At 47.8% G+C, this 15,893-nt stretch overlaps 2 protein-coding genes across 3 annotated transcripts; both read left to right on the top strand.

Moving 5' to 3' along the window:
- Positions 1-2,725: 2,725 nt before the first annotated feature.
- Positions 2,726-5,543, top strand: LOC115176491 (transmembrane protein 107). Of its 2 annotated transcripts, XM_029736530.1 has the most exons (7): positions 2,726-2,971; positions 3,227-3,352; positions 3,565-3,632; positions 3,789-3,889; positions 4,351-4,447; positions 4,575-4,618; positions 4,740-5,543. In XM_029736530.1, exons 2-7 carry the CDS (start codon positions 3,266-3,268, stop codon positions 4,790-4,792), a joined length of 450 nt encoding a protein of 149 aa, XP_029592390.1. In that variant the 5' UTR covers positions 2,726-2,971; positions 3,227-3,265; the 3' UTR covers positions 4,793-5,543. The 2 variants fall into 2 exon arrangements, with proteins under 2 accessions (XP_029592390.1, XP_029592391.1); XM_029736531.1 differs by lacking the exon at positions 4,575-4,618 and having other exon boundaries at positions 2,727-2,971.
- A 117-nt stretch (positions 5,544-5,660) lies between these two features.
- LOC115176492 (keratinocyte-associated protein 2) lies at positions 5,661-9,274 on the top strand. Its single transcript, XM_029736532.1, has 5 exons — positions 5,661-5,794; positions 6,330-6,484; positions 7,188-7,251; positions 7,420-7,486; positions 8,574-9,274. The coding sequence occupies exons 1-5, from the start codon at positions 5,791-5,793 to the stop codon at positions 8,692-8,694; spliced, it is 411 nt and encodes a 136-aa protein (XP_029592392.1). The 5' UTR covers positions 5,661-5,790; the 3' UTR covers positions 8,695-9,274.
- Positions 9,275-15,893: the final 6,619 nt, after the last annotated feature.

Raw genomic sequence — 15,893 nt, 5'->3', positions numbered from 1 at the left:
ACAAATAGAAACAAATTTGGGTTGATTTGTCACTCGAGCATCAATACATTACCCATCCCCCAACACTGTCAACCAAGAGTCAAGACTAAACCAATTCACCTTGGTGGTGTGCAGACTGGTTTTATATTATTCGCAATTTCGCACACACCAGAAAAAATGCAACAATATGTCTGTGAAACTATATATTCACAGTATTATAAATGGTGGTTTATTTGGTAGCATTTCGTAGTGTGACTGATTTTACTAATTGCATTAGTACTGTACAAAGTTAGAGGTGCGCTATTTCATAGATCCCCCCGCTCCCCCTACCTCTGTCTTACAGTGGGGAGACCTGAGGTCATCCTACCCCTGCTCCCCCTACCTCTGTCTTCCAGTGGGGAGACCTGAGGTCATCCTACCCCCGCTCCCCCTACCTCTGTCTTACAGTGGGGAGACCTGAGGTCATCCTACCCCCGCCCCCCCTATCTCTGTCTTACAGTGGGGAGACCTGAGGTCATCCTACCCCCGCTCCCCCTACCTCTGTCTTACAGTGGGGAGACCTGAGGTCATCCTACCCCCGCTCCCCCTACCTCCGGCTTCCAGTGGGGAGACCTGAGGTCATCCTAACCCCGCTCCCCCTACCTCTGTCTTACAGTGGGGAGACCTGAGGTCATCCTACCCCCGCCCCCCCTATCTCTGTCTTACAGTGGGGAGACCTGAGGTCATCCTACCCCCGCTCCCCCTACCTCTGTCTTACAGTGGGGAGACCTGAGGTCATCCTACCCCCGCTCCCCCTACCTCCGGCTTCCAGTGGGGAGACCTGAGGTCATCCTAACCCCGCTCCCCCTACCTCTGTCTTACAGTGGGGAGACCTGAGGTCATCCTACCCCCGCTCCCCCTACCTCTGTCTTCCAGTGGGGAGACCTGAGGTCATCCTACCCCCGCTCCCCCTACCTCTGTCTTACAGTGGGGAGACCTGAGGTCATCCTACCCCCGCCCCCCCCTATCTCTGTCTTACAGTGGGGAGACCTGAGGTCATCCTACCCCCGCTCCCCCTACCTCTGTCTTACAGTGGGGAGACCTGAGGTCATCCTACCCCCGCCCCCCCTATCTCTGTCTTACAGTGGGGAGACCTGAGGTCATCCTACCCCCGCTCCCCCTACCTCTGTCTTACAGTGGGGAGACCTGAGGTCATCCTACCCCCGCTCCCCCTACCTCCGGCTTCCAGTGGGGAGACCTGAGGTCATCCTAACCCCGCTCCCCCTACCTCTGTCTTACAGTGGGGAGACCTGAGGTCATCCTACCCCCGCCCCCCCCTATCTCTGTCTTACAGTGGGGAGACCTGAGGTCATCCTACCCCCGCTCCCCCTACCTCTGTCTTACAGTGGGGAGACCTGAGGTCATCCTACCCCCGCCCCCCCTACCTCCGGCTTCCAGTGGGGAGACCTGAGGTCATCCTAACCCCGCTCCCCCTACCTCTGTCTTACAGTGGGGAGACCTGAGGTCATCCTACCCCCGCTCCCCCTACCTCTGTCTTCCAGTGGGGAGACCTGAGGTCATCCTACCCCCGCTCCCCCTACCTCTGTCTTACAGTGGGGAGACCTGAGGTCATCCTACCCCCGCCCCCCCCTATCTCTGTCTTACAGTGGGGAGACCTGAGGTCATCCTACCCCCGCTCCCCCTACCTCTGTCTTACAGTGGGGAGACCTGAGGTCATCCTACCCCCGCTCCCCCTACCTCCGGCTTCCAGTGGGGAGACCTGAGGTCATCCTACCCCCGCTCCCCCTACCTCCGGCTTCCAGTGGGGAGACCTGAGGTCATCCTACCCCCGCTCCCCCTACCTCTGTCTTACAGTGGGGAGACCTGAGGTCATCCTACCCCCGCCCCCCCCTATCTCTGTCTTACAGTGGGGAGACCTGAGGTCATCCTACCCCCGCTCCCCCTACCTCCGGCTTCCAGTGGGGAGACCTGAGGTCATCCTACCCCCGTTCCCCCTACCTCCGGCTTCCAGTGGGGAGACCTGAGGTCATCCTACCCCCGCTCCCCCTACCTCCGGCTTCCAGTGGGGAGACCTGAGGTCATCCTACCCCCGCTCCCCCTACCTCTGTCTTACAGTGGGGAGACCTGAGGTCATCCTACCCCCGCTCCCCCTACCTCCGGCTTCCAGTGGGGAGACCTGAGGTCATCCTAACCCCGCTCCCCCTACCTCTGTCTTACAGTGGGGAGACCTGAGGTCATCCTACCCCCGCTCCCCCTACCTCCGGCTTCCAGTGGGGAGACCTGAGGTCATCCTACCCCCGCTCCCCTTACCTCTGTCTTACAGTGGGGAGACCTGAGGTCATCCTACCCCCGCTCCCCCTACCTCCGTCTTACAGTGGGGAGACCTGAGGTCATCCTACCCCCGCTCCCCCTACCTCTGTCTTACAGTGGGGAGACCTGAGGTCATCCTACCCCCGCTCCCCCTACCTCCGGCTTCCAGTGGGGAGACCTGAGGTCATCCTACCCCCGCCCCCCCCTACCTCCGGCTTCCAGTGGGGAGACCTGAGGTCATCCTACCCCCGCCCCCCGCCCCATCTCATACTTCTGAGTGGGAGACCTTCGCTACACCCGCAATAACCTCTGCTAAATATGTGTATGTGACCAATACAATTTGATTTTATTCTTGCCACTAGATGGCGACGTGAGATTACAAAACGCTACTAAAATGACGGGTTCATGAAGAAGCGTTCCTCATCCTCAACTCGTCTGTTTCCGTCCTAAATCGTTAACGAAACTCTACGTTCTTGAACGCACCCCAGATTTAAGTTGTTGTAGCAACGAGCTAAACCATGCCTGCAGCTGAAGCGTCTGTTGTTTCTAGTCCTAGACACAGTTGTTTCAATTAATGGTCAATAAATCATCAAATGTTGCTAGTTTTTGGCTTCAAATATTGACTAACGAGTTGAACAACGTCGTATGTCCTGTATTGGGTACATTAGCTAGCACTATCAAGGTGAGTGTGCGGATAAATTAGCTTATACATTTGCTAATAGTAACATTACTTAGTCTACACATTGTATATAAAGTGCTGTTAACATTCATTTGAGTAGTCTTAACGTTAACGTTAGTAGTCTAGCTAACATTTACAGCCAATATTGTATTGCATTGTAGCAGGCTCAAGTCAACACGCGGATTTTGTTGTTTCTATTGGCAATATTAACATTAACGTTACTTGTCAACGTTTGCCTATTCCGCCTCTTTATTCTAGGTACCATAGTAGCCATACAGGCACATCTTTGCTGGAGCAATGTCTGCAGTCAGCAGCCTGGTCCCGGCTCGATTCCTGACTCTCACTGCTCACCTCGTCATCGTCATCACCATTTTCTGGTCACGGGTATGTTCACGAGTTCTGAGTACTGGCAAGGTTCTGGACAAACCATATCCTCTGTGTGTGACATGTCTGTATCTGGCATCTAGAAGACACCAGTTGTTGTTCACGACATCATCAACATGCTCTTCTATAATATATTGTGTTTGAACTGTGCTCAGAATCTAGTGACACTGTGTAGATCTATCTCTGAAATAATCATGCTCATTGTCCCACAGGAGAACAATGTTGAAGCTTGCCTGCCATTGGATTTCACACAGGACCAATACGACAAGGAGGACACCAAGTAAGCATCTTTCACCCAGGACAAGACTCCTAACCCTGCACACACACAGTCTATCCAAAAAGAATTGCTATAGGTTTTGATAAATCACTTGTCTTACACACTCTCTCTCTCTCTATCTTTCTCTCCTCTCTATCTTTCTCTGTCTCTCTCTTCTAGGTTGGTGGTAGCGTTGTCAGTCACCATGGGTCTGTTTGCTATAGAGCTGGCTGGCTTCTTCTCTGGTGTGTCTATGTTCAACTGCACCCAGGGCCTCCTCTGTATCCTTTACATGTTCTCAAAACTCTTCCACAAAGCCCTGTACATTACCAAAGTACATATAATGCATAGTACAGCAGTGGTCACCAGTCCTAGTCCTGGAGAACTACAGTTTGCTTTCGTTCTTGCCCAGTACAAATTTTGCGTGGCCAGTCACATCAACAAGTAGGCTACTCAAGGTCTTGATGTTTTGTTGAGTAGCTGAGTGTTGGTGCTGGGCAAGAATGAAGGCCTGCACACAGTGTGACTCTCCAGGAATAGTGAAGAACATGGGAGGGAATCGATAGATGTAAGCAATATGCAGGAAGTTATACCCTTCTTTCAGATCAGCAAGGGGACATTAATATGGACACGGATATAAGGTTGAGGAAGTAATCTTTTTATTGGTTTGGTTAAGATTCCCTGACTCAGGACTCCCTCCCCATACACCATCCATTCATCCATCTCTCCATCCACACACTAGCGACTGCAGCCCATGCCAGTGCCTCTGTGGCTCTGCTGTTCTTTCTGTTTGAACAATGGGCATGTGAAATATACTGGTGGATCCTTGCTTTCTGCAGGTCAGTGTGTGTGTGTGTGTGTGTGTGTGTGTGATTCTCAGAGGTTTTGTTTCCCTGACTGACGTCTCCTCCAGAGTTGGCTGTCCACTGCAGTGCATCCATCTCCCTGTCTTTCTTTGTCTTCCAGAGATGGGAGTGTTGGACATACTGGGTTATTTTTGCCTTCTGCAGGTTTGTGTGTGTGACAGACAGACAGACATCATGTGTGTGTCCTGGAGTTATTTGGGTCATTTTTGCCTCGTGCAGGTTGATGCTTTGCATATAATGCTGCCATCTTCTCTATCTCCTGTAGTGTTCTCCCTGCGTTTGTTGAGATCCTACTCTTCATCGCAGTGTTTGGACTGAAGAAGAAGCCACTATAACCGAGAGCAGTGTTTCACATCGATGTTCGGTCTGGAATGTAGTGTCCATCCTTGCCAGCACTTGTACACACCTGTCCAAGTGTGTGACACATTGTGACTGTTCAACAGTGTCAAGGAGATATAGCCGATGTTAGTGATGTTGGATGGTAATCGTAGTGACAAAGACAGAGGAGCTGGTTAAGATGTGGGTGGTCTAAGCTGCAGCATCCGATACGGTGACAGCATAGGGTCGAATCTGGCCTTCTGACTTTTGACACACACCTTTCTCTATCTATCCATCAATAGTCAGATTATTTTATTTATTTCTTTTAAGCTGTGGTCTGTGTTTCAGGATTCAACGGTTGTGTGGACTGTGGACGTTGTAGATGGAAACAGAGCTACTTTATGTACCAAGGCAGAGAGGACGATTTCTAAAAACTCCAGCGTAGTGATCCTAATTGCTACGCTGAATGTATAGACACAAGTAACCATCTTTCTCTTCACCATGCTAAATGGTCCTGTGTACCATAGGGTTTTAGTACCACCTTTTTAAAACGTTTACCTAAAAAACATGTTTTATCAAGCTGTAGCTATCCCAGTTTGTTTTGCATTTCATTGTAGAGTCACTTGTAATCCATTCCTTCCTTTTAAGATGCTTTTTAAATTAATTTAAAATGTGGTGATATCTGATGGTAACTACACCCCTATATGTCAGTGTTATTCTTTTTTTTATGATTAAAGTATTTTACCTGTGTAATCTAGTATTTATTTCATAAACCCCCCCATTGAAAAATGTGTGCAGTGGGTGTGTCAGTCTTGACGCACTTTTTGCGTTGCTAGAATCTGATTGGCACTTCACATGCGACTCCTACGTGTGCCACCTCTCACCGGTTCCGGGTCGCAGAAACGGAGCTTGTTCCTGGAGCTACCTGTGTTTTGAAAGGATCTCGAAACGCATGATCTTTTGTGTCAAAAACGTAATTATTGATTAAATATCAAAACATGGGTAAGTTCTGCAAGGCTACTGTTTAATTTTGGTCAATGTTTGTGCGTTGAAAATAAGTATTGAGGGATAGAAAACGTAAAGGTTTACGTAGCTAACGATAGCTAGCTGTGTAACGGTAGGCTTGCCATTCATTGCTAACTTTGTTAGTTACGTAGTTATTTTGTGCAGAATACACTTGCCAACAATATATATTTCTTCAGTTTAACGGTAGGTAGGCTGTGTTGTCAAAATGTATGCCAAAGTTTTCTTGTAGCTTCCTAGCTAGGTATTTTCAGTATTCGAGAGAGGGTGTTTCCACACGGAATCTTTCAAGAGTGTACACTGACGTGGCGTAAAGATTGTTATTAAGATGCAGTGAAATGTTTCGTATAGGCTAGTTGTCTTATGTTTCTGTCACTCAAAGATGAAATATAAACCCAATTGTTGATATTATTATTCTGTTAGAATCTGTAATCTTCAGTCCAGCTGCAGCCCCATAGATGATTGTTCATCTACTACTGTCACAAACTGTAATCTGCCTCTCCCCTCCCTCCAGCGGTGAACACAGGCACGTCCCTGGTTCTGTCCAGTCTGTTCTCTGTGTTGGTGTTTGCTGGGATGCAGATGTTCAGCAGACAGCTGGGCTCTACAGAGTTGCTCACCATCCTGGGAGGCTTCCTGGGCTCTGTCCTCTTCATCTGCTCCCTCACTGTATCCTCCTTACACCACAACATAGCAGCACTGCATACAATGCAGTCTAGGTAGACCTCAGATAGGCTTAGGGTTGTACACTTGTCAGAGTAAGCTGTTTGTAAAGCCAGACAGCTAAAGTCTTTGTTTATGTTCTGTGTTCCCAAGTGATGGAAGCAGACAGTTGGTTGGTTGGTTCTATAGTCCACATGCAGCACTGTGAGTCATGGTGGCAGGATTTTTAAAATTTTTATTTCACCTTTATTTAACCAGGTAGGCTAGTTGAGAACAAGTTCTCATTTACAACTGCGACCTGGCCAAGACTTAAGCAAAGCAGTTCGACACATACAACAACACAGAGTTACTCATGGAATAAACAAACATACAGTCAATAATACAGTAGAAAAAAAGTATATATACAGTGTGTGCAAATGAGGTAGGATAAGGGAGGTAAGGAAATAAATAGGCCATGGTGGCGAAGTAATTACAATTTAGCAATTAAACACTGGAGTGATGAATGTGCAAGTAGAGATACTGGGGTGCAAAGGAGCAAGACAAATAAATACACTATGGGGATGGATAAATAAATACAGTATGGGGATAAATAAATACAGTATGGGGATAAATAAATACAGTAAGGGGATAAATAAATACAGTAAGTATCACTGAATGTCTAATAAAGCCACCACAACAGTGTGTTTCCCTTAACCCTTTCTACAACCAGGCCTTCAATAACCTGGAAAACCTAATCTTCGGCAAGGGATTCCAGGTCAAGATCTTCCCAGAGAGTAAGTCTGTCTTCACAACTACAGAGTAATGCACAGAATCTATTTCCTGTGTTTCACACACATTCACTGAGCCTCTTGTCATGTGTATGGGTGCATCTGAATAGTATAGCGGCTCCGCACGCACTCGGTCCTGTTTTAACGTGTGTTCATTTCTCTCCTCTCCACCAGTCCTGGTGTGCCTGTGCCTCTCTCTGTTTGCCTCTGGGCTGGTGCACCGTGTGTGTGTCACCACATGGTAAGTATGAACTCAGACTACTGACAAACCCAGGCGCACCAAACACAGAAACTCTCTTGACATCTGAACTCAGTGATGAAATGAAGGACTTATGGAATAGCAGAGAGCCTATCCAACTGACAATCTCCTGGGAAAAAAAATAGAAACTATTGGAACCAAGATTTAAAAATAACTGATATTGGCACAAGATGGAAGTAATGTTGGAACATAACTAACAACATTACAGTTAACAAAAATGTATGCTTAATCCAGTATAAATGCATGTATTGAATTTATTATACAAGAGACAAAATTCACAAATTCTACAGGACAACAGCAGAGATGTCAAGTGTAAAACTGCTAATGACTCAATAATTCATGACCTTTTGGAAATGTTATAAAATCCAAAAGTTATGGGTGGAGTTGGAAAGATGGCTCAGAAGTATTACAATGTAAATGAGCTTTTAATTAGTCTGTCTGCATATTTAAAGACATGGCATATGAGGGTGCAGTGAGATACCCAGTGGGTAGGACAACACTTTTCTCACCAATCATCTTAAAAACATACTTCAACTGGAAATCAACCAATCATTCATTGTTCACGCAATGGAAAGGTCAAATGCTTTACGATCTAAAAATTGAAAGTGCGCAGGTGACGGAGAGAAACAAATTTGTGCTGTTTGAGGCCATGTGATGTAGGGGTGAGGGCTGGTGGGTCTGGGCAGGAGTGATGTAGGGGTGAGGGCTGGTGGGTCTGGGCAGGAGTGATGTAGGGGTGAGGGTTGGTGGGTCTGGGCAGGAGTGATGTAGGGGTGAGGGCTGGTGGGTCTGGGCAGGAGTGATGTAGGGGTGAGGGCTGGTGGGTCTGGGCAGGAGTGATGTAGGGGTGAGGGCTGGTGGGTCTGGGCAGGAGTGATGTAGTTGATGTTTGTATGATGTTGTCATTTGTTTGTGTATGTTTTGTATTGTTGATCAAATAAAATCTTATAGGAAAAAAAGGAATAGTAATGATGATGATAACAGTCAATGAACTTGGGATGAAGTTTTTTTTCCCTTCTCAAACCATATTGTGCTGTGCTGACTGTTTCATTTTGTTCTCTCTCTCCAGTCTGATATTCTCTCTGTTTGCCCTCTACTACATCAACAAAGTGTCTGCTGCTCTGTACCAGGCAGCCGTTCCCACGGTAATGCCAGCCAAGGCTGCCAGCAAGGGCAAGAAAAAGAACTAAGTCACTAATTAGATCAAACTTTCATACCATCATCCAATCAGAATCCACTACAACGGCTAACCAGGCAAGGGAGAAATGGTGTAGGTTAGCCAATGACAGCGTACCCCAGTTTCCTTTTTGTAGGTCGTGCCAACCAGCATTCTTACACATTTTCCTTGACTTCTTAACTCTATGATCACTGATCTCCAAGGACTGGACCTCTCTCAGCAGTATAGATAGCCCGAGACCTACCCAGCCCATCCATACACTGTTCTCAGCAGTCATGAGGCCTGGGGTGGAGGAAAGGAAGCAGTTTGGGATCTAGCCAGAATCATGTCTCTACATTCCCTACATCATCCATTACATTACATTACATTTAAGTCATTTAGCAGACGCTCTTATCCAGAGCGACTTACAAATTGGTGCATTCACCTATAATATCCAGTAGAACAACCACTTTACAATAGTGCATCATCCCCATGTACTGTGCACTTGTTTCAAGCTGCTTGTTCACAGATCCATATTTTTGATTACCGTCCTTTTTGTTTTGGTATAAAACTTTGTTGTTAATGAATTTGTAATTAAAACCCATTGAAAATAGTGTCTGTCTCTAGATTTTTCTTGGTTTAAGCTACTTGAAACAGACAAGTCAAGGTAAGCACTGCCGCTTCAGTGCTGCTATGGGCAAAGTTCCCCTTATAGATGCTCCAGGTACACACACACATCTGACATCCCTTTTACAGAGCAACCATGTACTAAGATGCTTTAACTAAAAGTTGTAGCACACCAGTGTACACTGGATTTTTGATGAAAGGAATATTATTTGAAAGTACAAACAACTTAGTTTTTGGAAATGGGTCTGCAGAAGATCTGATGATCAAGGTGGAATGTAGGACAAAAAAATCATATTAGTCTAAATAATAGTTATATTATGAACTCTGACCGAACCGTTCTACTCCTAACAAGATTTACCCAAATATATATATATATATATATATATATATATATATATTATAGTACCAGTCAAAAGTTTGGACACACCTACTAATTCTTGGGTTTTTCTTTATTTTTTACTATTTTCTACATTGTAGAATAATAGTGATGACATCAAAACTATGAAATAACATATGGAATCATGTAGTAACCAAAAAAGTGTTAAACAAATCAGAATATATTTTAGATTATTCAAAGTAGCCACCCTTTGCCTTTGACAGCTTTGCACACTCTTTTTGGTTACTACATGACTCCATATGTGTTATTTCATAGTTTGTAGAATATTCAACAATGTAGAAAATTGTCAAAATAAAGGAAAACCCTTGAATGAGTAGATGTCCAAACTTTAGACTGGTACTGTACATCCCGGAAGACAAAACCAAGTCAACTCTCAAATGTGAACTTATACTAGAAAACTAGCAGACCCATCCCTCCTACCACAGACACATGGAGAGATCCAGCAGACCCATCCCTCCTACCACAGACACATGGAGAGAACCAGCAGACCCATCCCTCCTACCACAGACACATGGAGAGATCCATAGAAAACTAGCAGACCCTCCCGTCCTACCACAGACACATGGAGAGATCCATAGAAAACTAGCAGAGCCTCCTGTCCTACCACAGACACATGGAGAGATCCATAGAAAACTAGCAGACCCACCCCTCCTACCACAGACACATGGAGAGATCAATAGAAAACTAGCAGAGCCTCCTGTCCTACCACAAACACATGGAGAGATCCATAGAAAACTAGCAGACCCACCCCTCCTACCACAGACACATGGGGAGAACCAGCAGACCCACCCCTCCTACCACAGACACAAAGAGAGAACCAGCAGACCCACACCTCCTACCACAGACACAAGGAGAGATCCATAGAAAACTAGCAGACCGACCTCTCCTACCACAGGCACATGGAGAGATCCATAGAAAACTAACAGACCCACCCCTCCTACCACAGACACATGGAGAGATCCATAGAAAACTAGCAGACCGACCTCTCCTACCACAGATACATGGAGAGATCCATAGAAAACTAGCAGACCCACCCCTCCTACCACAGACACATGGAGAGATCCATAGAAAACTAGCAGATCCACCCCTCCTACCACAGACACATGGAGAGAACCAGCAGACCCATCCCTCCTACCACAGACACATGGAGAGATCCATAGAAAACTAGCAGACCCTCCCGTCCTACCACAGACACATGGAGAGATCCATAGAAAACTAGCAGAGCCTCCTGTCCTACCACAGACACATGGAGAGATCCATAGAAAACTAGCAGACCCACCCCTCCTACCACAGACACATGGGGAGAACCAGCAGACCCACCCCTCCTACCACAGACACATGGAAAGATCCATAGAAAACTAGCAGACCCACCCCTCCTACCACAGACACATGGAGAGAACCATAGAAAACTAGCAGACCCATCCCTCCTACCACAGGCACATGGAGAGATCCATAGAAAACTAGCAGACCCACCCCTCCTACCACAGATACATGGAGAGATCCATATAAACTAGCAGACCCACCCCTCCTACCACAGATACATGGAGAGATCAATAGAAAACTAGCAGAGCCTCCTGTCCTACCACAAACACATGGAGAGATCCAAAGAAAACTAGCAGACCCACCCCTCCTACCACAGACACATGGGGAGAACCAGCAGACCCACCCCTCCTACCACAGACACAAAGAGAGAACCAGCAGACCCACACCTCCTACCACAGACACAAGGAGAGATCCATAGAAAACTAGCAGACCGACCTCTCCTACCACAGGCACATGGAGAGATCCATAGAAAACTAGCAGACCCACCCCTCCTACCACAGACACATGGAGAGATCCTTAGAAAACTAGCAGACCGACCTCTCCTACCACAGATACATGGAGAGATCCATAGAAAACTAGCAGACCCTCCCGTCCTACCACAGGCACATGGAGAGATCCATAGAAAACTAGCAGACCCACCCCTCCTACCACAGACACATGGAGAGATCCATAGAAAACTAGCAGACCCACCCCTCCTACCACAGGCACATGGAGAGATCCATAGAAAACTAGCAGACCCACCCCTCCTACCACAGACACATGGAGAGAACCATAGAAAACTAGCAGACCCATCCCTCCTACCACAGGCACATGGAGAGATCCATAGAAAACTAGCAGACCCACCCCTCCTACCACAGATACATGGAGAGATCCATAGAAAACTAGCAGACCCACCCCTCCTACCACAGATACATGGAGAGATCCATAGAAAACTAGCAGACCCACCCCTCCTACCACAGATACATGGAGAGATCCATATAAAACTAGCAGACCCACCCCTCCTACCACAGATACATGGAGAGATCCATAGAAAACTAGCAGACCCACCCTTCCTACCACAGACACATGGAGAGATCCATAGAAAACTAGCAGACCCACCCCTCCTACCACAGACACATGGAGAGATCCATAGAAAACTAGCAGACCCACCCCTCCTACCACAGACACATGGAGAGATCCATAGAAAACTAGCAGACCCACCCCTCCTACCACAGACACATGGAGAGATCCATAGAAAACTAGCAGACCCAACCCTCCTACCACATACACATGGAGAGATCCATAGAAAACTAGCAGACCCACCCCTCCTACCACAGACACATGGAGAGATCCATAGAAAACCAGCAGACCCACCCCTCCTACCACAGGCACATGGAGAGATCCATAGAAAACTAGCAGACCCACCACTCCTACCACAGACACATGGAGAGAACCAGCAGACCCACCCCTCCTACCACAGATACATGGAGAGATCCATAGAAAACTAGCAGACCCACCCCTCCTACCACAGACACATGGAGAGATCCATAGAAAACTAGCAGACCCACCCCTCCTACCACAGACACATGGAGAGAACCATAGAAAACTAGCAGAGCCTCCTGTCCTACCACAGACACATGGAGAGATCCATAGAAAACTAGCAGACCCACCCCTCCTACCACAGACACATGGGGAGAACCAGCAGACCCACCCCTCCTACCACAGACACATGGAGAGATCCATAGAAAACTAGCAGACCCACCCCTCCTACCACAGACACATGGAGAGAACCATAGAAAACTAGCAGACCCATCCCTCCTACCACAGGCACATGGAGAGATCCATAGAAAACTAGCAGACCCACCCCTCCTACCACAGACACATGGAGAGATCCATAGAAAACTAGCAGACCCACCCCTCCTACCACAGACACATGGAGAGATCCATAGAAAACTAGCAGACCCACCCCTCCTACCACAGACACATGGAGAGAACCATAGAAAACTAGCAGACCCATCCCTCCTACCACAGGCACATGGAGAGATCCATAGAAAACTAGCAGACCCACCCCTCCTACCACAGATACATGGAGAGATCCATATAAACTAGCAGACCCACCCCTCCTACCACAGATACATGGAGAGATCAATAGAAAACTAGCAGAGCCTCCTGTCCTACCACAGATACATGGAGAGATCAATAGAAAACTAGCAGAGCCTCCTGTCCTACCACAAACACATGGAGAGATCCATAGAAAACTAGCAGACCCACCCCTCCTACCACAGACACATGGGGAGAACCAGCAGACCCACCCCTCCTACCACAGACACAAAGAGAGAACCAGCAGACCCACACCTCCTACCACAGACACAAGGAGAGATCCATAGAAAACTAGCAGACCGACCTCTCCTACCACAGGCACATGGAGAGATCCATAGAAAACTAGCAGACCCACCCCTCCTACCACAGACACATGGAGAGATCCTTAGAAAACTAGCAGACCGACCTCTCCTACCACAGATACATGGAGAGATCCATAGAAAACTAGCAGACCCTCCCGTCCTACCACAGGCACATGGAGAGATCCATAGAAAACTAGCAGACCCACCCCTCCTACCACAGACACATGGAGAGATCCATAGAAAACTAGCAGACCCACCCCTCCTACCACAGGCACATGGAGAGATCCATAGAAAACTAGCAGACCCACCCCTCCTACCACAGACACATGGAGAGAACCATAGAAAACTAGCAGACCCATCCCTCCTACCACAGGCACATGGAGAGATCAATAGAAAACTAGCAGACCCACACCTCCTACCACAGACACATGGAGAGATCCATAGAAAACTAGCAGACCCACCCCTCCTACCACAGATACATGGAGAGATCCATAGAAAACTAGCAGACCCACCCCTCCTACCACAGACACATGGAGAGATCCATAGAAAACTAGCAGACCCACCCCTCCTACCACAGATACATGGAGAGATCCATAGAAAACTAGCAGACCCACCCCTCCTACCACAGACACATGGAGAGATCCATAGAAAACTAGCAGACCCACCCCTCCTACCACAGACACATGGAGAGATCCATAGAAAACTAGCAGACCCACCCCTCCTACCACAGATACATGGAGAGATCCATAGAAAACTAGCAGACCCACCCCTCCTACCACAGACACATGGGGAGAACCAGCAGACCCACCCCTCCTACCACAGACACAAAGAGAGAACCAGCAGACCCACACCTCCTACCACAGACACAAGGAGAGATCCATAGAAAACTAGCAGACCGACCTCTCCTACCACAGGCACATGGAGAGATCCATAGAAAACTAGCAGACCCACCCCTCCTACCACAGACACATGGAGAGATCCTTAGAAAACTAGCAGACCGACCTCTCCTACCACAGATACATGGAGAGATCCATAGAAAACTAGCAGACCCTCCCGTCCTACCACAGGCACATGGAGAGATCCATAGAAAACTAGCAGACCCACCCCTCCTACCACAGACACATGGAGAGATCCATAGAAAACTAGCAGACCCACCCCTCCTACCACAGGCACATGGAGAGATCCATAGAAAACTAGCAGACCCACCCCTCCTACCACAGACACATGGAGAGAACCATAGAAAACTAGCAGACCCATCCCTCCTACCACAGGCACATGGAGAGATCCATAGAAAACTAGCAGACCCACCCCTCCTACCACAGATACATGGAGAGATCCATAGAAAACTAGCAGACCCACCCCTCCTACCACAGATACATGGAGAGATCCATAGAAAACTAGCAGACCCACCCCTCCTACCACAGATACATGGAGAGATCCATATAAAACTAGCAGACCCACCCCTCCTACCACAGATACATGGAGAGATCCATAGAAAACTAGCAGACCCACCCTTCCTACCACAGACACATGGAGAGATCCATAGAAAACTAGCAGACCCACCCCTCCTACCACAGACACATGGAGAGATCCATAGAAAACTAGCAGACCCACCCCTCCTACCACAGACACATGGAGAGATCCATAGAAAACTAGCAGACCCACCCCTCCTACCACAGACACATGGAGAGATCCATAGAAAACTAGCAGACCCAACCCTCCTACCACATACACATGGAGAGATCCATAGAAAACTAGCAGACCCACCCCTCCTACCACAGACACATGGAGAGATCCATAGAAAACCAGCAGACCCACCCCTCCTACCACAGGCACATGGAGAGATCCATAGAAAACTAGCAGACCCACCACTCCTACCACAGACACATGGAGAGAACCAGCAGACCCACCCCTCCTACCACAGATACATGGAGAGATCCATAGAAAACTAGCAGACCCACCCCTCCTACCACAGACACATGGAGAGATCCATAGAAAACTAGCAGACCCACCCCTCCTACCACAGACACATGGAGAGAACCATAGAAAACTAGCAGAGCCTCCTGTCCTACCACAGACACATGGAGAGATCCATAGAAAACTAGCAGACCCACCCCTCCTACCACAGACACATGGGGAGAACCAGCAGACCCACCCCTCCTACCACAGACACATGGAGAGATCCATAGAAAACTAGCAGACCCACCCCTCCTACCACAGACACATGGAGAGAACCATAGAAAACTAGCAGACCCATCCCTCCTACCACAGGCACATGGAGAGATCCATAGAAAACTAGCAGACCCACCCCTCCTACCACAGACACATGGAGAGATCCATAGAAAACTAGCAGACCCACCCCTCCTACCACAGACACATGGAGAGATCCATAGAAAACTAGCAGACCCACCCCTCCTACCACAGACACATGGAGAGAACCATAGAAAACTAGCAGACCCATCCCTCCTACCACAGGCACATGGAGAGATCCATAGAAAACTAGCA

This window comes from Salmo trutta, chromosome 37, assembly GCF_901001165.1.
Source record: "Salmo trutta chromosome 37, fSalTru1.1, whole genome shotgun sequence".
Taxonomy (NCBI): Eukaryota; Metazoa; Chordata; class Actinopteri; order Salmoniformes; family Salmonidae; genus Salmo; species Salmo trutta.
The sequence above is the reverse complement of the archived record's forward strand: the minus strand, read 5'-3'. Positions and strand labels throughout refer to the sequence as shown.